Genomic DNA, 26,360 nt, shown 5'->3' with positions numbered 1-26,360 from the left:
ACAACCAGCCGAGAAGCCCCCGCCCGGCCCGACCCCGGCCCGAGCTCTGGGGACTCGTGCTCTTAAAAAGGATTGCTGGCCTAGCGAGGGAAGCAGCGCGCAAACAACACGGATAACCGGGAGATGAACCCGGGGGTGAGGGGGTCAGGAAGATTCCTGTGGGGGCGGGATTCCTGCCGGGAGAAGAAGAGGGGGAGCACTCCGCGGCCGGGAGCTGGGCCCGGGAGAATGGAGGAGATGGGGAGGTGGGGGTCTCCCCACAGGGCTCGGGGAGGGGGGGTCCCGCTGTGTGTATCACCACTTCCCAGACAAGGAAGAGAGAGATGGGGGACTCAGAGGAGGCACAGGCTGCAGCGCCAGCACTTTCCCTCCGTGTCCCAGTGTGCACAGCGCGGGAGGGCCGGCGCGACTTGTGAGGCCCCCGCCTCACATCTGTGTGCATATGTGCACACTCACTATATAGGAGGCGCGGTTATTATGTTAGCGTGGGACAGAGATTACAGTAAGGGCACCATGGTGTATATACACATATCACGGGGCTGTTATCGGCGGTTACTCCGATTGGAACCTCGCAGCTCTCGGCCCGCAGATCGCTCCCTCCCCCACCGAGGGGCAGCTGGAAGGGCCGAGGCGGATGCTAGAACAGGCTTCTATGTGCGAACGCGAGTGTGACAGGGACGCGTGTAGATCGCCTCGAACAGTGCCTGAAGTCCGATTTCATTTGTCTCAGTAGCACTAAATCTGCCCCCCCCCACACGACATTCATTTCTGGGAGACCTGGCGCTGAAGTCTGTTCTCCCTCCGTCCCCCCCCCCCACACGCATTTTAATGTCACACACACAATAAAACTCCATTTTAGGGAAGGATCATTGAGAACCGCCCAGTGAGAGCCACAATACTGGGGGGGGGGGGGGGGGATGCTGTGCTGAGCCACAGGGCCGAGTCTAAGAGAAAAAACCACGGGCCAAGCGGGCGCGCAGCGGGTGGGGTTGGAGCGCCCCTCCCCGTCCTTCCCCCGACCCTGCTCTCGGGGCCTGTTTCCTCATCTGAAAGCGAGGCCGGCTCCTATTTGAGGCTGTCACATGGCCCTTGGTTTGGGGGTAACTCGACATGTCCCCCCTTTCCCTCTCCGGGCCGGGACACCAGCGGCCAGCGCTCGGGGACCTTTCCGGGTCTGCTTTGGGCGCTGCCTCGCCCTGTCCTCGCACCCTCTCGCCTCGCTCCACAAAACGCGAGAACTACAATTCCCAGAGTGACGAACTACACGTCCCACAATACCTTTCGCGCGGCTGCGAAGGAGTCGAGCAGCGGCCACTGAGCATGAGCAGAGGCAGCTGGCGCTAGCTGAGGGCAGCCACTGGGCTGCTGGGGCCGGCTGCCGAACGCCGTAGGCGAACCTGAGTCGCGGGAGGGGCTCGGGACGGGGTCGGCGCAGCGTGGGGAGGGTGGGGCGGCGCTCAGAACGCGGAGCGAGGTCTCGGCGGGGCATCGCCAGGTTCCATCCGGGGCGGAGACTCGGCTGGAGCTCGGTCGCGGCAGCTGAAGCCGGAGTTGGAACCACTGCGGGAGGAGGGGCCGCGCCGGCGGCCGCAGTAGTGGAAGCTGGAGCAGCCACGGGAGCAGCAGCAGCTGCGGGAGCAGCTGGAGCGGGAGCCGCCACAGCAGCCGCGGGAGCAGCTGCTGGAGGCGCGGGAGCAGCTGGAGCGGGAGCCACAGCGGGAGCAGCCACAGCAGGAGCAGCGGGCTCGGCGTCTGCGGCGGCGGCGACCGTGGTCGTGGCCCTGGCCGTGGCCTTGGGCAGCCTACGTGCACGACGGGGATCCTTCCACCTGCCCTGGCTCCACCCCGCGCATCAGCAGGTGAGCTTTGGGGGGCTCCTCTGCCACTGCCCCACCCTTGGGACCTGTGCTGCGGGGCGCCCGCACTGGGGGGAGGGGGGCGGCCTCGTGCCTCGGGCCTTCTGCGGGCACGGGAGGGGGCGCGGGCCCCGAGAGGCGTCACGCCTTAGGTGACAGTAGATTTCGAGGTTGGAGCTGAAAGAAGGCTTTCTGAAGTGCGCATGCACCTTGCCAGATTTGGGGGCGTAGGGGGGTGTCAGTGCCAGGACAAAAGGGGCGCCGGTCACTGTGTGGCCGCGGGCGGTTAGTGCTTTGGGGTAGGGCCCTGGGCCGGGTCATCACCGACTGCCCTCAGAATCCATTCAGTGGCAGTTGAGCTTAAAGAACTGGGGAAAAGAGCGGATTGAGAGAGATGGGCTGGGCACCTCGTGGGGGAGGGGGAATGATGACATAGTCCTAGTGGGTGCGTGGGGATCATGAGTTTGTTCTTCTCCCCCCCCCCCCCAAAAAAAAAAAAAGCCGTGTAGCGCGGGCTTGTGTTTGGGCGCTCGTGGCGAGGAGCACGAGGCAGAGCGTATTCTTGAAAAGCAGTCCTTGCCCAGCTTGGCTACACTGTAGCAATCTCTCTTGGCGTCTGACGTTAACAAATGGTGGGTTTCTTTGAATGGAGGTGCTGTTGCAAGGCTTGGCCAGCAGGGGCGGTTCCCCGCCCCCCTGCTGCGCTCCCCCCCCCCCCCAGCCGAACGGCTGGGGCTCTCGCCCCCTTACTACCCGAAAGAGCTCAAAGAGCTCGCGTGCCCTCGTAAGGGTTCCTTTGGTCCGAAGGCCTTGCGCGGCCCCTTCTGGCTCTGCCGCTTCCTTACTCGATATCGAGAGGACTTGAGTGCGGATCCATCCTCAGACACTCCTTAGCTGGGGGATCCTCTGTTTGCCCCAGTTTCCTCCTCTGTCAAATGGGGACGTAACAGCATCTACCTCAAAAGGTTGTTGGGAGGATCAAATAAAATCAATTCGCGCCCGCGGGGCCCGGCGCGTAATAAGTACCGTTTTATTATTGCCTCATCATCTGCTAATCGCCAAAATCTTAGCGTTATTATTGTTATTATTGTTGTCGTTATTGTTGCATTGGTTGCGAGCGAGCTTGGAGACGCCCTCATGTCGGCGGGCCACGGCTTCCTTTGGGGAAGCGAGGGGCTGGGTTAGGTCGCTGGGACCCCGCTTTCCCGCCGTAATTCCGGGCTCGGGGCTTCCGAGGTGGGGCTGGGACTAGATGGACGCCCCCTTTGCAGGAAATGGCTTGCCCGCCATGCAGGTGGCGCAGGGTGGCGCACGCGGGGCTGGGCTCGGCCCGCTGCGCTAATGCAGAGCTCACGCCCTTTTGTGCAGCGCCGCGCAGCGGCCCGCGGGATGTAATGGCGGCCGCGGTCCTTTGTACCTGCGGGAGGCTGCGGCTGGAGGGGACCGGAAGCGGTTCGGCCCGATTCACCGGGCTCTGATTCGGAGATTTGCACTCGGGCCTTCTTGTTCCTGAGTGGGGGGCGGCTCTCTTGGCGCCATTTTCTGCGGCATCTGCGAGCTTTCCTTTGTTCGCACGAGGGATGATGTCAGGGTTTGAAAACTAGGGGCTCGGGCCACAGCCGCCCTTGGCCGCTCCCCCTTTGCCCACGTGAGGAGACTGCGGCGGGGAGGAGGGAGCGCCCTCCACCGGGGACCCCGTTAACCGAGGCCTCCGATCCGGCGTTGCACACCACCTCGGTTCTGACTTCGGCTCCTTTCCTGTGTAGACGCGGCTCGTTATAATCTAGTGGATCGCTGGGACCGATTTTTCAGCGTTTGGAGTAGATCTAGGAAGAGGTCAGTGGGTTAGAGCCATCAGGGGACGCGCCAGAGGGAGGGGGGAGGGCTGGGTGTGGCTTGCGGACGAGACCCCGCCGCAGTCAGAAGGATCTGCTCCCCAGACTTTTAGGGAAAAAGCAGCTTGGATTCGGGCTCGTGGTTCTCGATCTGGAAGGAATCTCCTGCCCGACTTCGTTCTCCTCCCACAGAAAAGAGGCTTTCCCAGAGTCCCCGCGGACTGCGGGGCGAGGGCAGGAGCTTCCCCTCGTTCAGAAGAAAGCAGGCGGCTGCTCTCGGGAATAACCTTTTTTTATTTTAAGGCCGAAAATTCCCGCGCCGCCCCCCCCCCCAAGCCCGTGTGGATGCCCCTCGTTCTCCTGGATCCGCGCTTCTTATTAAGAGCTAATGTGATTGTCCTGAGCCCCCCCCCCCCCCACTGAAATGAGCCGGGCACGGGGAGGCCCCTGGAGATCACCCTCCCTTTCCCAGATGACGGAGCTAGAGGGGACAGGGCGGCTTTGCTCCCGCTCCATCTTTGCACAAGTGGCCGTCAGCCCCCCCCCCCCCATGATGTTCTCCCCAAAGCCTCGTGCTGGGGAGGCCTGGAGTCCGCCCGAGGAAACCCAGGCTTGAATGGGTGAAGTGACTTGCCCAGTCACACTCGAGGCAGAATTTAAACCCAGAGCGTTCTGATTCTGGCTGGGGGGGAGGGGCGGCCGGCCGTGCCGCCTCCCCCCGTGTCTGAGATCCCTGGACCTGATGGGGGGCACCAGCTTTAAAGTCTCCCAAGCAGAATTTGCCCTAAGCTCCCCGAGGCTGAGCACAGTGCAGGGCATGGGAGGCAGGAGACCTCGGCCAGGCCGTGGTCCTGGGCAGCTCGCCGTCCTCTCACGAACACTACGAGTGTATATCCGTGTATAAAATATGTCACATTAACCGACAGTGCATGTGGTGCTTCGGATTTGCAAAGGACTTTACCCACGTCGCCATTTCATAGACATTACTGTCATCTCTTCTACAGATGGGGAAACTGAGGCACGGCAGACACCTCAGAGGTCCGGGATTTCATTCATTGGGAATCTCGGGCTGCCCAGCCCCTGCCATTTCAGTGGGTGTAGTAGCGGGGCAGATTGCCTGATGCTGAATCTTCTGGAATTGGGTGATGGGATCCTCAAATTTCAGAGAATAGAATTTGTTGCCATATTTTTGCTTAGCCTTTGGGGGGGCACCAGCGGGCTCCGCAGTGACCCAGCCCCCCGAGTCCAGACTCCCCAAGTCTCTGGTAAGACACGTCAGAGGCCTTCAGAGGAAAAACTGTGTTCAGCAAAACAAAGGAGGTTCCCATCAATCAGAAGTCAGCTCAGGTCAATCAGAACCTTCACTTAACCAGAACATCATTCCCTGGCATTCGGAGTGAGAGTCTCTGCCTTGTGGACCCCAGGACACATGAGTCGGTGTAATTTCCCCCTCCTCATCCTAACGCGGCTTTCCAACCTGCCTTACAAATCAGGCGGGGAGGGGCCGCTCTGACTCTGTTCCTTCCCTGGACCCCGGCCCGCCAGCCCTTTGTAGTCCCTCTCCCTGCCCCCCTGCCCTCTGTGCCTTTTCCATTTCCAGCCCAGATCAGCCTGGGCAGAGTCAGTGTTCTCTAAGCTCAAGCCCCTTGTCCCCTCACCCTGCCAACGTTCAGTTCTTGGCAGGACTTGGCAGCCCGGGGTTAATCCCGCCACCTGCCTCTCCTCACGGAGCAGGAGGAATTCGCACAGCCGGGCCGGGCCGGGAACAGGAGAAAATGGTCGTCTTTCATCTCGAGCAGCCACTGCATCCAGGTATTCCTTTTCTTCTTCTCTAATTGAGTTCATCTCCTTCCCTGCCCAGGCTCTTCTGCACCTTCTCGCTCCTTTCCTGCCTTTCTCAGTGATGATCTCATCACATACTTCTCCGAGAAAACAAAGGCCATTCACCGTGAGCTCTTTTCCCCCCTTTCATCTTAAAACCATTTGGCAGCATCTTCTGTTCTCATCGCCTTTCCTCCAACAAAGTCCTCCCCCTTGCCAAGGTCTCTCCCCTCTGGTCTTCCCTGGCAGATTGTCCCCCAGCATCTTGAGTCCCTCCCATCCCAGCCATCTTGCCCCCATTCCTCCTACCATCCCCTCTAAGGATCTTCCTGTCTCTTCTCCTTTTCTCAAGTAAAATCCTAGAAAAATGTCAGCTCATCTCTGATTTCCTCCTAAAACACAGAGGGGTTTGTGACTTTATAATTCAGCTAAGGGTTAGTCTTCACTGCGGGGTCATATCTTCTTTTCTCGGTGTTCATGCTCCTTGACCCCCCACCATTGCCTTGCACCCTAATGTCCCCCCTCCCCCCTTTCCTGCAGCCCATTCTCCTTCCCTGCTGCCGGGTGATTCTCCACATCCTTTGCTAGCTGTATCACCCCCCACCCCCCCATGAGGAGCTTTCTCCAGAGTTCCATCCTGGGCTTATTTCCATGCAAATTATATTTCCCAGAAAGCCTCACTTTCCCCCGTGTCCCAGGTCTGCATCATCCATTATGTTCAGGCATTTCAGACTGACTGTCCTGGAGACACGGAGAAGATGTGGCTCTTTTTTTTTTACTCAAAATAGCTCATCACCTTTTTCCATCAGCCCACCCCTTTTCCAAAATTTCCTACTTCTATATCTTTTTAAAAACATTTTTACTAAATATAACTGCACATTAAGATAGAGTTTCAGGATCTTTGTGAATGGGATTCCCCTGGGACTTTAACAACTATAGCTAATTCCAGAAAAAACAGTTCGTCCAATTCAAAGAGCTACCACGCCTTGAAGAAAAAAAATTATATACAATTGTGCACATATGCACACATATACTTACACACGTGAATATATATACATATGTATATTTACAGATATGTAGAATATACTTATATACATGTGTGCACATGTGTGCATGTATATATACATATATCATTATTTTAAACAATTATTTTTTTTAATTCGAGTTCTAAATTCTTTCCCTCACCCCTTTCCTCCTCCCATTGTGAGGGCAAAAACTATGATATCAATTATACATGTGAAATGATGAAAAATATATTTCCATATTTGCCATATTGCAAAAAAAAAAAAAAAAGCAAAAAAGATAAAGCTAAAAAATTATGCTTCAATCTGCATTCAGAATCCATTAGTTATTTCTCAGGAGTTGGATAGCTTTTTTCATCTTACCCTTCAGAATTGTTTAGGATCATTGCATTGCTAAGAGCTAAGTCTTTCATAATTGATCTTCAAACAATATTGCCGGTAACTTATGTACAATATTCTCCTGGTTTGGCTCACTTCAATTTGCATCAGTTCATATAAAGGTTTTTCTGAAACCATTCTGTTATTAGAGCACGACATCCATCATAATTATAAACTACAGATTATTTGGCTATTCCTCAGTTGATGGCTAAGTAAATGATTTAGATATAATTATCATTTTTATCATTGGATCAGCCTATTCAGGAGCAGTTAATATTTTTTAAATTGCTTAGGTCTGACTTTCTTTGTGTAAATTGTTTTCTAATCCTCTCAATTTCAATTCTTTGCCACTAAAAAAAGAGTATTTTTGTACACACAGGTCTTTTGCCTTTTTCTTAGCTCTCTGGTCTGCAGACTGAGTAGTGTTATTGTTGGGTCAGAGGGCGAGCATAGGTTTCTAGCCCTTGGGGTATAGTTCCACATTGCTCTTCACGACTCCAATAGCGCATTAGCATCCCAATTTGTCTATATCCCCTCCAACCCTTCATTTTCCTTCTGTCATATTAGCCAATCCTATAGATGTGAGGTAGTATCTCAGAGTTGTTTTAATTTGTATTTCTCTAATCAATGGTTATTTAGAGCATTTTTTCATATGATTATAGATAGCTTTAATTTCTTTTTCTGAAAACTTTTATTTATATCCTCTGGTGATTTATCAACTGTGGAATGAATCATATTCTTATAAATTTGACTCAGTTCTCCATATTTTTGAGAAATAAGACCTTTATCAAGAGACTTACATTGGTTTTGTTTTATGAAAAATCTTTTTAATTTCATAGAATCAAAATGATCCATTTTATTTCTTGTGATCCTATCTTGTTGAGTCATAATTTTTCCCTTTGCACGCAACTGATGGGTAAAACATTCCATGTTTTCCTAATGTACTTAGGGCATTATGTGCCCATTTAACCTTATCAAGGTAAGTTTCTGCCAAATTGCTTTCCAGTTTTCCCAACAATTTTTGTCAAGGAGTGAGTTCTTATCCCAAAAGCTTTGGGTATTTAGGTTTATTAAACATTGGATTAGTATTGTGAACCTAATTGTTCCATTATCCACCACTTGATTTCTTAGTACTAATTATAATCAACTTTTCATAATATGGTTTTGAGCTCTAGTACAGCTAAGTTACCTTCCTTCCTTTTTTTTTTTTTCTCCCCCATTGATTCCCTTAATATTCTTGACCTTTTGTTCTATCAGATGAATTTTGGTTATTGTTTTTTCCAGCTCTATAAAACAATTTTTTGGTAGTTTGATTGGTATGGCACTGGATAAGTAAATTATTTAGATATAATTGTCATTTTTATCATGTTGGAACAGCCTATTCAGGAGCAATTAATATTTTTTAATTTGCTTAGGTCTGACTTTGCATGAAAAGCGTTTTCTAATTTTGTTCCTGTGATTCCTGGGTTCTCTTGGTAGAACAAACTGAAGTATTTTATATTGTCTGCAGTTATATGAAATGGAATATATCTCTTGCTACTAAGCTTTGTTGGGAATATATAGAAATGTTAATGATTTATATTGGGTATACTTTTATATCCTGCAACTTTGCTGAAGTTGTTATTTCACCTATCTTTTAGTTGATTCTTTAATATTCTTTAAGTATAAAAAGTCTTATTGTCAAAAAAGAATGATAGTTTTATTTGCTCATTGCCTATTCTAATCCCTTCCATTTTTTTTCCTTTTATTTTTGCTATAGAAATGACTATTATGCTACTATTATATAGTAGTAATAATCTCCCTGATGTTTTAGATACATACTATTTATTTTATTCCTGTTTTCTAGTATTTTTAATAGAATAATAAATTCCTGTTTTCTAGTATTTTTAATAGAAATGAATTATATTTTGTCAAAACCTTTTTCTGCATCTATTGAGATAGCCAGATTATTTTTTTGAATTTGCTCTTGATATGGTTAGTTATGCTATTATTTTTTCTAATATTGAATTAGCGTTGCATTTCTCATATGAATCCCACCTGGTAAAAGTGTATGATCTTTGTGATTTATTGCTATGATCTTCATATTAGTATTTTATTTAGATGTTTGCATCAGTATTCCTTAGGAAAATTGTTCTATCGTTTTCTGTCTTTGCTTTGTCTTCCTGGTTTAGGTAGCAGCACTGTATTTGTGTCATAAAAGGAATTTGGAGGGACTCCTTCTTTGATTATATTTCTATATATTGGAATTAATTGTTCTTTATGGTAGAGTTCTTTTGTGAATCCATCTGGTTCTGGGCATTTTTTTCTTAGGGAGGTCATTGATGGCATGTTGAATTTCTATTTCTAAGAAAGGGTTATTTAAGTATTAAGAGGAAATATTCTCTCCTGTTAACCTGCATAATTTATGTTATTTATATTATTCATAGAATACTCATCTCCTTTCACTTAGGGTATATAATTGGTATATAATTGGACAAAATATTTCCTAATAATTGCTTTAATTTTTTTTTCATTAGTACTCCTTTTGACATTGGTAATTTGTCATCTTTTTTATCAAATTAACTGATGACTTAGTTCTTTTTTATTATTATTATTAAAGTGGTTTCTTTCAATTTTATTAATCTCCTTTGATTTTCAGGATTTCCAATTTGGTCTTTAATTGGAGATTTAAAATTTGTTCCCTTTCTAGTTTTTTTTTTTTTTTTAATTGGTCTGCTCTTTCTCTGTTTTATTGATATATATACTTAGAGATATAAATTTTCCTCTAAGTGTTACTTTGGCTGCATCCCATAAATTCTGGTATGCCATCTGATTGTTGTCATTCTCTTTGTGAAATATTTGTTGACCCATTCTTTAGAATGAGATTATTCCACTTCCTATTAATTTTCAATTTATGAAACTTGACTCTTTGTTGAATGCAATTTTTATCACACTATGGTCTAAAAAGGATGCATTTAATATTTCTGCTTTTCTTCATTTGTCTGAGGTTTTTATGCCCTGATATATGATGAATTATTTTATGTTTTATTGTTTTTATGATTTATTGCTTTATAATGCTGATAAACATGGTATTCTCTTTTCTATTTCCATTCCTTTTTCTCCAGAAGTCTGTTACATCTAACTTTATTTCCTCCTGTAACTTTTCCTTTAAGATTTTGGATGTAGGGGCAGCTAGGTAGCACAGTAGATAGAGCACCAGCCCTGAATTCAGGAGGACCCGAGTTCAAATCTGGTCTCAGACACTTAACATTTCCTAGCTGTGTGACCCTGAGCAAGTCACTTAACCCCAGCCTCAGGGCGGGGGGAAGATTTTGGATGCTGGGCCATTTTGGTGATGATATTAATATTGACATTACTTCATTTTCTGCAGTATCTTTTAGCAAGTTTCCCTGCTTCTCTCTCTGAATTGGGCCTGTTTTTGCTTTTGCCTTTTCTGAGACCATGTTTGCTGGCCCTGCTTTTGTTCCGATCTTGGGTGAAACGTCATGGAATGTGCTCCTCTCTCTTAAAGTCTGTTCCTTTCCCCCCCAGCTTGTGCTCCTCTTCTCCAGCTTGTGCTTCTTTCCCTCAGCTTGTACTCCTCTCACTCAGAGAGTGTTCCTCTCCTCCAGCTTGTGCTCCTCTCCCTTAGACAATGCTCCTCTCCCCTAGATTTTGCTCCTCTCCCTTGGCCAGTGCTCCTCTCCCTTGGCTGATACTCCTCTCCCTTAGATAGTGTTCCTTTCCCTTAGATTTTACTTCTCTCCCTTAGCTTGTGTTCCTCTCCCTCAGCCTGTGCTCCTCTCCATTTCCCCTCCCTTACTCCGCCAGGCTCTGGGAGGTGTGCTTCTTGTAAAGCCCTTTTGGTGGAAGCCCCTTGTGCTCCTCCTATCTGCGGCCTTCCCCTGACGCTGGTTTGACTCTGGGTCGGGGTCTTGCCAGCCCTTGGGCGCAGCTGTCAGAGGCCCTTCCCAGATGCCTTCCGGATGTCCCGCCGTGGAGTCTGTATGTTCTCCTGTCGTCACAGCTCCCGGGATCTGGCCCCTGCGCCCCCTGCATCCTTCGGGAGGTGATGGATCCACTCTTGTCAGTTGATGGAATGATTTCTGCCTCACTCCCTTGGTCTGAGATGTGGCTGAAGCTGGGCATAGGGTGAGAATGGGAGCAGAGATGGGGAAGTCACCTTAGAATTTGTCCAGTCTATCCTCATTTTATTTGATGGATTTTTATTTAATTAGTTCATTTTTAATTAACGAGTATTTATTTTCTCTTATTTGCCCCATTTCACAGCCTCCTTAGCTAAGGGAGTCTTGGGGCCTCCTTTGTATCCCGTTAGGAAGGATTTTGTCGTCTTGGTGGTTAACCAGTAGCAGAGCTCTGTCACTTAGTAAGTGCTTGCTGTGTGCCAAGCGCTGGGCTGAGTGCTTGGGATTTGAGGAAAGAACAGAACTTGGGGGTTTCAGAGTGCCTTTTGGAGAGGGGAGCCAGCCCGCCCTGGCCAGCTCTGGGAGGAGCTGCCCCCCAGCACAGCCGCAGCATTCCAGGGCCTTCAGAGAGCGCCCCCCCCCCCCGGTCTCCTGAGGTGCACTGGGGGGCCTCGCTTCCCACCAGCTCTGGGTGTGACCGCTGAGAAGCAGCCCAGTGCAGCCTCCTTCTCTGGCTGTCCTGGTGCATTTATGAGGCATCTGCTGTGCCCTGTGAGCCTCCTGATGGAGGAGGCAGTGAGCCATTAGGAACACAGGAGGTCCGGCCATCCCAGACAAACCAAGCAGGGAGGCTGTGCTTGAGGCCAGAACTCCCACCTCTCCCCCCAGGTTTATTAGTTAACTTTCCTCTTCTGAAAAACAGGCCCTCGGGCCCATAGCCTGCTCTCTCCCTCCTTCTGATCACTGTCTTTGGGAAGGGAGGGAAGAGAAAAGGCATTAATTAAGTTCCCAGTGTTTGCAGGGACTGAGCTGACTGCTTTACAAATACTTCTTTTATTCTCACCACCACCCTGGGAAGTGGGTGCTGCTCTTCTCCCATTATACAGTTGGAACACTGAGGCCGAGGCGGGCTGAGGGGCCCAGCGTCCCAGGGCTGCCAGTCCCTGAGGCCAGATTTAAATTCAGATCTTTTGGACCCCAGAGGCCCAGCTGAGACGGCCACCCAGTGGCTCTGGGCCTGATTTGTAAAAAGAAGGGAGAGGGTCTCTGCAGTCAGGTGGGTGGCAAAGTTTGCACAGCCTCCATCTTGTCCTCTCAGGATCCCCAGGGGAATGGCCATATCCCTCAACAGGCCCCGACTTGGGGGCATCTGGGCAGAGCCTGGGGTCAGCACCAGGGTCCCTCCAAAGGTCCCTCCCCCTCTGCCGGCCTCCCTGGTCAGTCTGGACTGCTCTCGGCTTTCATAGCTGAGATTTGGGGCTCTTGGGCCCCCAGTCCCGTCACTTTCCTTGGTGAATCCCAGCCGGGCTGTGGGGCCTCTTGGCCTCCGGGTCTCTCCTTCAGAGCGGGACCTGAGCACTCCCTGCTGGGCCTGATGGGGGCCTGCACGTTCATAGAGAGCAGGAATGGCGGCTGCATGGACGTGCACTCGTGCAAGGCATCCCGACCTCTAGGGGGTTGGGGCGTGGTCACTGTAGTCTGCTGTGGTGCGGAATGCTGGGGCCCGGTCCTGAATCCGGAGCCAGCGGGGCGCCCGTGTCCCCCTCTGCTCACAAATGATGCCAGGTCTTATCAGGGACTTGGGGCTTAAGTAGTACAGATATGGTCTCCATTTTACACTCAGAGAAACTGAGGCACAGAGATTTAGGTCTTTCTCATCCTTACAGAGGCTAGTGCCTCTCCAGCCAGTGAAATCACAAATCTGGTTTTAAACAAATGCTCGGGCGCCAGGCTGGACATGGGGGCGATGAACCCAAACAGCCCAGCAGGGGGCCTGCCCAGCATCTGGGAGAGGAGGGGGCCTGCCCATGACTTCCAGCCTGAGAATGGGGGGCCAGGATCCATAGTGATTTGTGCCAACTTGGAGACATCGAGCCGCAGGCAGCCCACCCCAGACCTTCCAGGGGCATGTCTGAAGGCCTCCATAGCCTCGCTTGCCCAGCAGGGGGCTCTGTGGCCTCTAAGAGCTCCCCTTTGCCCCTCCATGGTGGGTTCTAGAGACAGCGGGTGGTCCCGAGTCCTGAGCGCAGGTTCACCTGCAACTGTTTTCTTGACTGTAAATGGAGGCCCAGCACCTGGCTGGCAGGCTCATGGACAGAGAGCAGTTGGCGCAGTGCCTGGCTGAGGTCAGTGACCTTTCCCCTCCACCCCTGCCCTGTGGGCACCCAGCTGCCTGGGTCCTAGCGGGCAGGGGCTTGGCACGGGGGAACGTTTAGGCATTTGTGTTCTTTACAAAAGGAGAAGAGACTCCCCCTTCCCCCCGGGAGCAGAGCTGGGACCCATGCCCACATTTATTGAGCATCCCAGATGTGAGGGCTGATAGCAAAAGAGAGGCCGCCTCACCCCCACGGAGATCCCCCAGGCAGCGCATCCCTGTGATTGGATGGTAAAGGGAATCCTTTGAGGTGACTTGCCCCCACTGAGCCCCTCTCCTCTTGGAGTGGCGGTGCCATCACTCGGAGTTGCCCTTTAAAAGCAGAGGGAGCATTTGAAGGCTTTTGAGCGAGGGAGTGACCTGACTTGCCCGTGTCTTTGGAGACATACGTGTCCAGACAGGGCCGGCCTGGGCACGTTCGTTTAAAAGCCTTTGTTTTTCTTTTCTCAGAAGTGTTTGGGGGGGGGAGCTGGACACAGTGCAGCTTGCCCCTCCCTCAAAGCAAAGGCACACCGGCCTTTTGGGGGCTGTTTGGGAAGGGGAGGCTGCTGGAGGCCGTTGGGCCGCAGGCCAGAAGCTTTCATCTCTTCCCTTTAATGGGGACTCCGGGGCCCTCCCGGCCTGGGAACGGGCCGGCCTGTTCCTTTTTGAACTTCGTCCCATCAAGATCACCCCCAGGCCCACTCTCTTTGTTCCCAGCCCAACTTCTCAGACCGGCCTGCTCCCTCTGGGGCCAGACTGCTGGGGGGGGGGGGCAGTGTGGAGCCGCCTTCAGCCCCAGCCCTGTCCTGGGAGCCCCGAGCAGAGCGTCCCCTCTGGCTCCCGGGTCTTTACCTTCAGTTCCTTGCCTTCCATCAAGCCCACCTCCACAGTGTCCCAGACCTGCTGTGTGACCAAGACAGCCTGTGAAGGGACAGTCCCCGGAGAGATTGCAGCTCATTGTAGTAGTGATAAAAAAGCCAGATGAGGCCGGCCTGGGCCAAGAGCCCAGAAAATGGCCACGTGCAGCCAGGCAAAGGCAGGCTTCAAAAACTCCTGAGAAAGGATGGGGAGGGGGCAGGAGGAGGAGGAGGAGAAGGGGAGGGATGGAAGGAGGGGGGGAGGAAAATCTTGAGTAGTCTCTTGCTGGAGCCAGTCGCTGTGTCAGATCCAGGGCACGCAGACAGTGCCTTCCTTCAAGAAGCTTGCCTTCCAGTGGAGAGAGAAAATACATAAATACGCAAAGATCTAAAAGTGGGGGTGGCGGGGATCCAGGACCCAGGATGGGGGCAGGGCAACTGGTCTCGAAATCCAAAATGTCAGGAAGAGGTCTGAGGAGACTGGCCTGACTGTAATCACAAAGCACCCCAGGGTGGCCCCTGGGAACAAGAAGATGGATCCCCGCTCTCCTGGGGCAACTTTTCTGGGAATCACTTGCAGGAAGCCCTTCCTGACCTAGCCCCCTTTCTCCTAGTGACCTTTGCATATAGTGTGTGACCCCAATCACGGATAAAGCTGAACTTGGCAGTCTCAGACCCAGCTCATGGAGGAGCCAATCTGGCTGATGTCTCTAGGATCCATTCGCTTCTAAAGCCCTCCTGGCCCCAGGCCAGACTCACCCTGCCATCCTAACAGGACAGTCGGGGGTTCCCTGGGCTTTCCCCGGGAGTTTTCTGTCTGTAGCATTATCTAGATTGGGAACTTGGACATCAAACTTAATGGAAGCTAACCTCAGACTGAAAGTTGGCCTTTCTTTCCTTAAGCTAAAAAGCAGCATTCTGAGAAGGGTCCGGAGGCCGAGGCAGCAGGGCATCCGAACAGTCGGAACCTTCGGCCTCTAGGCTGGGGAGCTGGAAGGAGGCTGGGGATTGGCTGCCCGATCCCGTGTTGTTCAGAGGAAAGGGGGCCTGCCCAAGGCCACAGAGACCAGGCACACGACATTTGCCTTTTAGTTGAACGAGCATTTAATGTGAATAGATTTTGATGTATTTTGCTTTCCTCCATCCACATTTCTTCCTACATCCCTTCGCTTCCCTTCTCCTGGAAAGCCATCTGATACATAAAACACATTTTTTAAAAAGAAACTTTGCTGGAAAGAAATCTGGCGATGCATAAAAATCCAAATCTGACACAGGCAGTGTTCCCTACCTGTGCTGCCCCCCATTTCTGCAAAGAAAGGAGGGCAGAGGTCTTCCCGTCTTCCTCCTGCTTCTTGTAGACACAGGAGAGCCCATGTTCTGAGTGGGGAGGCCCTGTTGAATAGTCAGTTCTAATCTCAGAACCATGGACAGATCCCCTTAAGCTGGATCTTCAGAGTGCCTTTGTCCCATTCAGAGGACTCTTTGGGCTCCCATAGGAAGGCAGAATGTAGGAGAACCAGAGACCTGGGCCCAAGGCACAGCCCATCTTCCCCCAGGGATCTGGAACAAGGCGCTCACTCCTCTGGCCGGCCACTGAACCATAGCTCCTGAGGGCTCAGACCCTGTTGGGCCAAACTGTCTCCTCCGCATTCCCAGCAAATGCTTATTTCTTACTTGATTCCTGGCTTCTCACATCAGCTCCAAAGCAAAATGATTACAAGAAGCCCTTAGTCCCGCTTCCTCGGGGGCCTGTGGGCCCTTTGTCAGAAAGCCGCCGCCTGCTGCAGTGAGGGTTCTGAGGTAGCGGAGCAGCCCTTGGGGCCTTTGGGTCCGTGAGGAAAGAGGGAAAGGACCAGCCTTTGGCCTCGAGCTCCTCCTTGCCACTGCCCAGTTCAGTGTGTCTGGGAGCCATAAGGTGGAGACAGTGCTGGGATTGGGGGCGCTCTCCTTGGAAGCCCCTGCACCGGAGCCCGGCCTCTGGGGCCTGGGGAGTTAACCGGGCTTCTCCTGGGCTTCTTGTAATCATTTTGCTTTGGAGACTGATGTGAGAAGCCGGGAGTCCCTGGAGCAAAGCTTGGGTCCTCGGTTCTGTTAGTACTGAGTGGGTCAGGGGCCCGGCCCAGCGGGAAGAGGACAACTTTGAATCCAGACTCCTTGACGAGCTGGGAACCTGTGTCCTGAGCGCCACCTACTTAGTCCATGCTGTCCCCTCCTCCCAGACCCAAACATCTCATGTAAGTGGGTGCTGGGGGATAGAGAAGAATGGGGTTCCAAGGCTTCCTCCAACCCGTGCTGGCAGGGGTCACTGTGCCCCCAGGCACTCCCAGACTCTCAGAGGCAGAGAGGGCCTGCTTCCTCACTGGGACCCCCCCCATGCCAACAAGATCATTGGCCCTGCCTATGCAAGAAGGCTCATGGGACCCCAGATCTAGATCCGGCCCCCTCACAGTGCTTGAGGTTCGTTTGGGCCCCTGTATGTAAAGCTCTTTAAGGTGGTATGGAAATGGCAGCTGAGAAACGTGCCCTCCCCCCTCCTCCTCTCCCCTAGAGGAGTGGCCCTGCCCCGGCCACGACAGTTGCTCTTGTCTTGCCAACAGCCATTTACCACTGGGCTTCCCTTTCTGGTGGCGGAGCTGGCTCTCCTCCTCCTCCTCCCTCCCCTCCTCTCCCCATTTCCTCCCCCTCCCTTCTATTCTCTCCCTCTCCCCCCCCCCCATCCCTGCCTTTTGTGTGACTGTTTTTAGCACGAGAGCCAGTGCTGGGAGAAGTGGCTCTCCAAGTGCTCTGCCCTTCTTCCAGGTTCTGCTCTCTCTCTCTCCCCCCCTTTCACAAAAGGGAAGCCCCCAGCCTCTGAGCCTCTGTCCATTACTAGGCGGTCCATCTGGATGGTCCCCCATCGTCCCCATGGCTGCCCCACGGGCATTTGTGGGGATACTGCAGCAAATCGCCCCGGAGGCTGCGCTGACCTGGGGCAGGCGGAGTGAGGTGAGCCGGCCGGAGCATGCCCAGAGCGGGAGGGATCTGGTGAAGGGAGCTGGGGCTGCAGATGGTGCACCAAGCGCTCAGGCAGCAGGGCGAAGGGAGGGACGGCGGCCCTGGGACCAGAAAGGAGCAGAGGGGGCACCGTGGGTGGGGGTGAATTAGGTGGGAGTGAGTGGGGAGCTGTGGGCACAGGCCGGTACTCTCGGGTGCAGGGAGAACACCGGCTGGAAGCAGCCTCTCTCAGCCTTGGTGCTCTGGGCGCTGTCCAGCGCGCTGCGTGCTGAAGGCTCAGGCTGTTGCCTCGCCTCCGGCTCCTTCCAGTGCGGGGAGAAAGTTGGGAGCTTGAACCAGTGGTGCTAAGGCCCCGGGAGGGGCTTCTCCCGGCAGTGCTGGCAGGCCTGCCCCCTTCGGAGGGGGCTTTGTCTTCAGGTCCGACCCTGCAGAATGCAGTGCTCTTTGACGGCCAGGGGCTCTCCTCTCGAGCCCAGGTTTCTCCAACTGTCACGTGGGGGCAATTGTGCTTGCCCAGAACCAGGGTGAAGATCAAATAAATTTAAGGACGCAAAATGCTTTATATCAGTAGGAATTTGTGTTCATTTATTATTAAAATTCCAAAACTGGCCGGCTGTAATTAACGCGTTGCTGCAAATCAATGAATCATGCAAGTCGCGTTTTCTTCGAGAATAAAAGCGGACCCTTTTTGGCACTCGCTCCATGAATTAATAACACAACCGTCAATGGCAGTTCTCTAGAACTTATGAAGCTCATTTCTAGCCTGTGAAGAAAAGGCTATATTAGGCTTTTGTGTCCCCATTTTACAGATGAACTGAGGGCCTGGGATGTAAACCACCTTTCTCAGAGCTAGGAAGTGTCCTGGGTGGGTGGGTTTCAAACCTGGCTCTCCAGACTGCAACCCGAACCTCTCTCCGTACTGGTCCCTCAGGAGAACAGAGGCTTCTTGAGGACAGGGGGCGGGTTTTGCTTTTCTTCGTCTCTCCCAAGCTCCCAAGCCAGTGAGTGGCATACAGTTGGTGTTTGATGGCTGCTTCCTGCCTTGGTCAAGGTGCATTTGAGACTACACACCAGTAAGAGAGGTGGCCTGGGTATCTAGGCTTTAAATGCCCACCCCCCCAGACACAGAGCAGGCCCCTGAGCGCCCCTGTTTCTCAGGTGGGCAGGGGCCCACACGGGACGCAATTCGGACGTCGGCTCTTGGGTTTGCAGTTCCTTCCAGGGTGGAGCCTTTTCCTTTTTCCACGTCACCTCTGGCCCCTCAGCGCCTTTTTCCCGCCTCCAAGGAGGGAGCACGGGTGCAGGTCCAAGTGGGTCTGGGGGGGTGGAGCAAAGCCCCAGTTGGCAGCCCCGGTCTGGGCCTGTGCTTGGGTGCACAAGACTTCCCATTAGTTGACAGAAGCCCAGAGACAGAACACAGCAGGGTCACCCAGCGGTCTCCTCAAGCTCCCCGTGTGGTAGTCACTGGGACTGGCCGCTACTTTTGTCCTGGGCTGGGATGAAATACACTCAGTCTGTCATTGTTAAAAAAGGAAAACGGAGCATGAGTGAGGCAGGTGCTACAGCTTTCTGGGCGCGCTGGAAGCAGGATCCTAACTCGTACCCTTGTTCGCTCTCTCTCAGACTAAGCCCGTCCCGTGCTGCTTTCTAATGTGGCTCCAGGAGAGTGCTTTGGGCATGCAGGGAGTGGCCCTCGCCCGGGTCCCACTACAGGGTCCGGGCCTAGGAAGCCCAGGGCAGCTTCGGAGCTGGGACGTCCTGGTTCAGGCCTCCCCTGTGGTGCGCTGCTCTCTCCGGGAGCCCGGCAGCTCTTTCTGGGGCAGGGACGCCGAGAAGCAGGGGCTTCAGGTCTGGGTGAGAGAGAGGCGGCCAGCAAAGTTAGCAGGCCTGGGGCTGGGGAGCCTCAGAGCCATAGCTCGGCTTTGTGCTTGTGCTTGGACACCGGCTGGCCTCTATTCTCTCCTGGAAGCCAGAATTGTCCTTGTTCCAGTGCTTGTTGAGTGAATGAGTACGGAGGGGGAGGGGAGGGGGAGGGAAGGGAAGGATTGAGGGCAGTGGGAGGATGGAAGCATAAGTCTGAGTGTTGGGAAGCAGCGAAACATCCTGCTGCCAGCACTGGCTGTGACTGGCTCATGGAGAGTGGGATGCGAATGCTGCCACTTTAGGAACTCCCTGGTGGGATGGCCCCTCTGTGGGCTGGTGCAGGGGGTCAGGAAGCTCCCCTCTCTTCCTGAGCTCAAGGACCGGTGCTGTCCTCCTCCTCCCTCCAGTGGCAGAGACTACAGGCCTGCGCCCCCCCCCCCCCCAATAAGCTTACTCATTCAGCATGGTTTAACCCTCTCATGAGCTGGGCATGGGGCAGAGAAGCCACACGCTCACAGATGAAAATAAGAATGATGGGGGAGGGGTCATCAGACTGACCCTCTGGGGGAGGGGGACTGGAGCAGCCCCTGAAGGAGACCGAGATGAGGGTGGGGGGTGTGAATCCACCCTCTGATCTAGTGGATCAGCCAAAGCACAGCCTCCCTCCCAACACCCCTCCTGCCCCTGGCACTTCATCTCTCCCTCCCTCCTATTTCTCCATCTCTGTTCTTTTTTTCTTTTCTCTTTGTTTTTTCTCTCTCTGTAACTCTCTATCTGTTCTCTTTCTCCATCTGTTCTCTCTCACTTTGTTTTCTCTGTTCTCTGTCCTGTCCTTTCATTTCTCTCTGCCTCTGTCCTCTGTCTGTTTGTTCTCAGTCTCTGTACTCCATCTCTCTCCATCTCTGTTCTGTCCTTTATCTTTCTCCATCTCTATTCTCTCTCCCTTCTCCCTTTCTGGCACTCACAGGCTCCGGGGGCGCCGGGCGCTTTCTCGACCTTGCTGGTGTGGTGTCCCTCCCCGGTGGTGGGGGCGGGAGGGCCCTTCTCCAACCCTTGTCCCCATCCGCCCGGCAGCCGAGCGTCTGTGTTGCGTGGCCGCAGAGCCTGGCCGGGCACTCGGTGACCTTTGTGTCTCATCCTTCTTCCCCGCAGGTCTCTGCTTCTTCTTGCCATGCCTGAGGAGATGGACGGCAGCGCCCCCCCGCTGCCCGGCTCCACCCTGTGCCCACCGTCCTACTAGAGCCGCGGCCAGCGGCAGGGGCGGCGGCAGGATGAACATCGCGGCCGTCTTCAACGCCCTGCTGGTGTCCATCCTGGCGGCGGTGCTGTGGAAGCACGTGCGGCTGCGGGAGCATGCCTCCACGCTGGAGGAAGAGCTGGCCCTCCACCGCCAGGCCCAGGAGCCGACCCGGGAGGTCCTCGACCAGCAGGCGGCCCTGCAGACGCTCCTGGAGGAGGGCACGCGGATGGTGTGCACGGGCCGCACGCACACCGACCGCATCTGCCGCTTCCAGGACCTCTGCTACTCGGCCGAGGCAGAGGAGTTCATCTTCTTCCACGGCAACAGCTCGCTGATGCTGCCCAGCCTGGGCCCGCGCCGCTTCCAGCCCGCGCTCCTGGACCTGTCCTCGGTGGAGGACCACAACACCCAGTACTTCAACTTCGTGGAGCTGCCCGTGGGCGCGCTGCGCGCCCTGCCCCCTGCGCGCTTCCTGCCCGACGTGGCGCTGATTGCCAACCGCTTCAACCCCGACAACCTCATGCACATCTTCCACGATGACCTGTTGCCCCTCTTCTACACCCTGTGGCAGTTCCCCGACCTGGGCCCTGAGGCCAGGATGGTGTTCATGGAGGGCTGGGGCCCGGGCCCACACTTCGACCTCTACCAGCTGCTGAGCCGCAAGGCGCCTCTGCTGCGCGAGCAGCTCAAGGGCCTGGGCCGCCTGCTCTGCTTCCCGCGGGCCTATGTGGGGCTCTCCAAGGCCACCACCTGGTACCAGTACGGCTTTGTGCAGCCGCAGGGCCCCAAGGCCAATATCCTGGTGTCGGGCACCGAGATCCGCCGCTTCGCCAGCTTCATCCTGCGCGCGCTCAACGTCAGCGTGACCGAGGGCCGGGGCCCGGGCCCAGGCCCGGGTCCGGGCCCAGGCTACATTGTGGTCTTCAGCCGCACCCTCAACCGGCTCATCCTGAATGAGGCCGAGCTGCTGCTGGCGCTGGCCCGCGAGTTCCAGATGAAGACGGTCACTGTGTCGCTGGAGGACTACGCCTTTGTTGACGTGGTGCGGCTGGTCAGCAATGCCTCCATGCTGGTCAGCATGCACGGTGCCCAGCTCATCACCGCCCTCTTCCTGCCGCGAGGCGCCATCGTCGTGGAGCTCTTCCCCTATGCCATCAACCCCGACCATTACACGCCCTACAAGACGCTGGCCGGCCTCCCGGACATGGACCTCCAGTACGTGGCCTGGCGCAACACCAAGCAGGAGAACACCGTCACCTACCCCGATCGGCCCTGGGACCAGGGGGGCATCGCCCACTTGGACCGCGCCGAGCAAGAGCGCATCCTGCAGAGCCGCGAGGTCCCCCGGCACCTGTGCTGCCGCAACCCTGAGTGGCTGTTCCGCATCTACCAGGACACCAAGGTGGACATCCCGTCCCTCCTCCAGGCCATCCGGGGGGCGGTGAAGGCAGGGCCGGGGCCGGGCAGGCCCAAGCGGGCCCAGGGGCCCTATCCCAGCAAGGTGAGGGAGGCCAGGTGCCGGGCCTCGGTTCAGGGCGCCGCCGAGGCCCGGCTGAGTGTGTCCTGGCAGGCGCCCTGGAACCTCAAGTTCGTGAAGGCGAAGGAGGTCCAGTACGAGGTGTGGATCCAGGAGCAGGGGGAGAACGCGTACATGCCTTACATCCTCACCCACCAGAACCACACCTTTGCCGAGAACATTAAGCCCTTCACCACCTACCTGGTCTGGATCCGGTGCATCTTCAGCAAAAACCTGCTGGGACCTTTTGCAGATGTGCTGGTCTGCAGCACGTAGCCCCCCAGGCATGCTTGGCCCCGGCCCGGCCCCCTCGGGGGTCCCAGATGGGTTACCGGAGAAGGCGGAAGAGACCAGCCCCCGCCCCCGCCCTGCCCCCCACTAGTGCCTCAGTGGTTGTTTCTTGCATTTACCGTGTGTGTTTTCTCGACCGTGACAATACTCAGTGGCACCCCTGTCCCTCGGCCCCCCCTCCTCCGCGGCAAGAGGGTCCCTAGCCCGCCCCCTTCCCCGTGGCCATTGAGTATCTGTAGTCCTGGAAAAGTTAACTGTGAATTGAGTAGGTGGGTTCAGGCCTGCATAGGTTCCTGGGGTCGGCGGGTGGTTATGTGGAGTACTTCATTAGCTTCCTCATTGTGAAACTTCCCCAAATCCTAATTCAAGGATGTGTTGTTGAAACGTTCAATAAATGGTTGTGAGCATCACCCACGAGTCCTTCCTTGGGGACCCTGGGAGGGAAGCTGGCGCGTCTCCTTAACCTGGGGGATTCGAACCCAGGACCTCTGACTCAAGAGCAGCAGCGTGCTGGGCCCTGCAGATGCTAACGGAAAAAAGAATTATGTGATCCTGGCCCCCAGGGATGATCTGGGGCCGGGGGGCAGTGGGGGGGAAGCACACATGTAAGTCCCACAGGTAGGCTCAGGGGGAAGGGAGGGAGGAGGGAACCTTGAGCAGGGTTTTGGGTGACTGGAGAAGCTCAGGGAAAAAGGACCAAAGAGGATCTTTGGAAGGGTGACCCAGTGGGGAGACCTCAGAGTCAAGAGCCCTGTCTCCGATGCTGTGGGCCAGTCCCAACCTCTCAGAGCCTCACTTTTTCTCATCAATAAAATGGGTTAACACTCACTCTGCTAATTGTGAAGAGCGCCCTCTGCAGACTTGTGGAAAGCAGGGGGAATTTATCCATCTTGGCCGAGCAGATTGTTTCTGTGGGAGGGGGTTTCCTTGCTAGCTGGGCTGTGAGTCAGGAGCAGAGGGGGGAAGACAGGTGGAGTCTGGGGAACAGGCTAGAACTGCTGCTGGCCCTCAGAGCCCCAGCTCGTGGGTAACCTGGGAGCTGAAGCCAGGGCCAGAGGTGCCCGGGCTCAAGAATAGACTTTGCCAGGGGTTCTCGCCCCATTAAATGGGAAAGACTCATGCACAGAGAGGGGAGGGGAACTCTTCCCATACCAGCCATAGGAGCTCAGATCGGGGGCTAGAAGGGACCCCAGCCCAACCCCTTTGATAGATGGGGAAACTGAGGTTCGACATGCTTAACTTGCCCAGAGTCACTAAGGGAACTAGTGATGGAGCTGAGATTTGAACCCAGGACCTGGGCTCCAAAGCCAGAACTCTCTTCTGTCAAAGGCTAAATGAGCCCGATGCTCAGGGCCTTCTGGGGAATGTCATGGACCCTCAAGTCCTCGGTTCTAGAGGCTGTTACCCAGTGAGTTTGCCATGTCCTTCCCCTTCCCCTCCCCACCAGAGGGTGGGAGGCAGTCCACAGCCTCTGGACCTCTGGAGTGGAAGCTCTGGCTCATTTCCTCCCAAACTGGAAGTCGGAAGCTGGCTCGCTGAACCTGTCCCCGACCAACACTCCTTTTCCATGAGGTTCCTGATCAATGGTCACCCACTTCTGCCTGGAGAGGAAAGTCAGCTCCCTGGGCAGATTCTCTCCTCCAGAATTGGGGAGTTTCTCCTACTTCAGGTCTACCTTGTCCCGCCCTCGGGGGCTGAGCAGACCTGATCTAGCCTTTATGTGCTTGAAGGCTGCTCCGAGTCTTGTCGGCTGCCCCCAACCCCCGGTTCTTTGAGCTCAGCTGACCCAATCCAAGACCTTAGCGTGGGCCCTGGCCCAGGGAGGGCAGCTGGCAAGTGCCAGATGTCCTGGTCTCTGGCCTCCAGGCCCAAGGGGACTCCCAGATAGGGGGCGGGAGCTGGGCAGGAGTCAGGGATGGCCACAAGTGAAAACGGGGACTGCGGCCCAGCAGAGACTTTGCAGAGGACTGGCAAGGGGGAGACTGGGCAGCAGGAGGGCCTCCATCCGGCCTGGCCCCGGGGGCAGAGGGGGAGATGGGCCGAGGCTGGCAGACGGCTCTCAGCAGAAGCTTGTGCTCTAGGTGGTGAATCCCTCGGCTCGCCAACTCCTGAACCGTGATCCATTTTCTACTTGGGTAGTTCTGAAGATGAGATCCCAGCTCCAGCTGGGCCCCAGCCATGGTAATTAAAGCAGTGGAACCAAGAGGCCGTGGGTCAGGCAGGGCAGTGTTGGGCTGGGGTCAGAATCCTGCTCCTGGCACTCGCTTGCAGCCCCGGGAAGTCCTCTGAGCCTCAGTTTCCCATCAGTAAGGAGAAGAATTATACCTCCTCTTAGCGGGTTGTAGCCAGGGTCCACGGAGAACTTCAGAGGTTCAGTGTTAGCTATTATCTGGAGACTTCTGGAAAGTGTGAGGAACGGAATTCTTCATGTGCTTTGCCTGGAAATCCCCCCTCCCCCCAGGCGAATATATACCCCAAAGGAAGGCAAAGTCAAGACAATGAATCCGGTGGGATCGTCCCCATTTCATACGAGAAGCCTGGTCTCTGCGGCCTCGAGTTCCTCGTTTCCTGCCCGGCCGCTCTCCCCCAGACGGCTCCGGCATCCCCCAGGAGCCCACCACCCTTGGAGGCTGGATCAGCCTTCCAGCTCCTCCGTACCATGGTGCCCACGTCCCTGCCCCCTCTCCTCTGATCTGCGCCCCCGACTCTGCTCTTGAAGAGATTTTCCTCAAGTTCAGGTCCAACCACGTGACCCCTTTCCCACAAATTCTGGGCTCAGAAGTAAGATTTTCTTTGGGGCTTTTAGAATCCTCCCTTACCAGGCCCTTTCCTGCTTTTCAGGGTTGTTCAATGTTCCATGATTAGCCCCACTGGCCTTTCTGCTATTCCTTGAATAAAATAATTCTTCCTTTCCTCTTTTCTTCCTCCTCTTCCTTCTTTTTCTTCATTTTCCCCTCTTCCTCTTCAATTCTCCCTTTTTCTCTTCTTCCTCTTTTTGCTCATTTCCCCCTTCTCTTCATCTCCCCTCCTTTCTTTTTTCCTCATTTTCCCCCTTCATTTTCTTCTTCTCCCCCTCTTCCTTTTCCTCTTTTTTTTCCTTCTCATTTCCCTCGCTTCCTCTTCACCTCTCCTTCCTTTTCCTCTTCCTCTTCTTTTTGCTCGTTTTCCCTCTCTTCCTCTCCCCCTCCTCCTCTTCCTCCTCTCCCCCTCCTCCTTTTCCTCTTCCTCCTCTTCCTCTCCCCCTCCTCCTCTTCCTCTCCCCCTCCTCCTCTTCCTCCCCTCCCCCTCCCCCGTTCTGAGCTCCTTGCGCAGTTGACCTCATTTGACTCGGGATTCCCGGCCACCTCTCTCCCCATTTCACAGACGGGGCCGGGAGAGAGGAGACAGCGCGGAGGCGTCTGGGGAGAGGAGAGCGGGGAAGCTCGGAGGACCCGGGTGGGAGGCAGGGCTCTGTCCACACCACCGGCTCTTCAGAAATGACTTGGTGTCAAAACCACAGGCCCGGGAGGAGACGGGCGAGGGGAGGCGGGGCTGCGGATGAGCGCCCCTGGGGAGCGGATCTGGCGGAGCTCCGGGGAGGCCTTGGGGTTCAGGGGCCGAGTCCGCCAGAGCCCCCCTTAAGCCTGGCTGGGGGCCGAGTGCGGCCCCCTCACGCTGGGCCGCAGATGCAGGAGGTCCCGGCCCCCGTCGCGTGAGAGGCCAGCCCGGAGCCAAGGGGCTGCAGGGGCTGAAGCCTGAGCTCGGGAAGCTTGGGGGTCCACGGGGGACAGCCGGGCCGAGACGTCCGAGCGCCTGCAGTGCGGCCGGCCAGCGAGGGGCCGAAGGACGCTCTCCCCCCTCAAAGTGCTCGGCGCCCACGCCCCGGGGGAGCCACGGTTTAGGGGGAGTGAGCCTGAGCCGCCCTGGGTACAAATCCGGCTCCTGACCTTCACCCCCTGCAGGGTCAGACCCCCTTCTGTGAATCCGTCTCATGCCCCCCCCCAGCTACCCGTGCCCCGCCCCCTTCCCCGGGCGCTCCGGAACGGCCGTTGTCGGCGCCTTCCCCCGCTGACTGCACCCCGGAAAGGACGGAATCCCGCGGCGGGGGCGCGCGGCGGGGGCGCGGGGCCGAGCTACGGGAGCGCGCGCCGGGGGCTGTGTAAATGTTGGCCGAATTGGTGGGATTTGGAGCCCGACGGGCCTCGTGCTACGGCTGGGAAAACTGAGGCCGGCAGCGGCTGCGCGGCTCCCCAGCAGAGCGGCCGCGGGGAGGAGGCGTCGGTCTGTATTATCCAGGAGCCGCGGTTCCCGGGGTCCCCGCGCTTAACGCGGCGCCCGCATGACAGCGGATATGCAGGAAATGTTTCAGGAATGCACGTCCACAGTAACCGGGCCGGGCACCCTGGGGACCGTCCGCCGCTCGGCGCTCGCGGACTCCGTGAAGGCG

General features: G+C 55.0%; 1 protein-coding gene across 2 annotated transcripts; it reads left to right on the top strand.

Moving 5' to 3' along the window:
* Positions 1–1,307: 1,307 nt before the first annotated feature.
* POMGNT2 (protein O-linked mannose N-acetylglucosaminyltransferase 2 (beta 1,4-)) lies at positions 1,308–22,344 on the top strand. Of its 2 annotated transcripts, none has more exons than XM_074266899.1 (2): positions 1,308–1,859; positions 20,040–22,344. In XM_074266899.1, exon 2 carries the CDS (start codon positions 20,159–20,161, stop codon positions 21,917–21,919), a length of 1,761 nt encoding a protein of 586 aa, XP_074123000.1. In that variant the 5' UTR covers positions 1,308–1,859; positions 20,040–20,158; the 3' UTR covers positions 21,920–22,344. The 2 variants fall into 2 exon arrangements, with proteins under 2 accessions (XP_074123000.1, XP_074123001.1); XM_074266900.1 differs by lacking the exon at positions 1,308–1,859 and adding an exon at positions 3,312–3,692.
* The last annotated feature ends 4,016 nt before the right edge of the window (positions 22,345–26,360 follow it).

The sequence above is a fragment of the Sminthopsis crassicaudata genome, chromosome 5 (genome assembly GCF_048593235.1).
Source record: "Sminthopsis crassicaudata isolate SCR6 chromosome 5, ASM4859323v1, whole genome shotgun sequence".
NCBI lineage: Eukaryota > Metazoa > Chordata > Mammalia > Dasyuromorphia > Dasyuridae > Sminthopsis > Sminthopsis crassicaudata.
The sequence above is the reverse complement of the archived record's forward strand: the minus strand, read 5'-3'. Positions and strand labels throughout refer to the sequence as shown.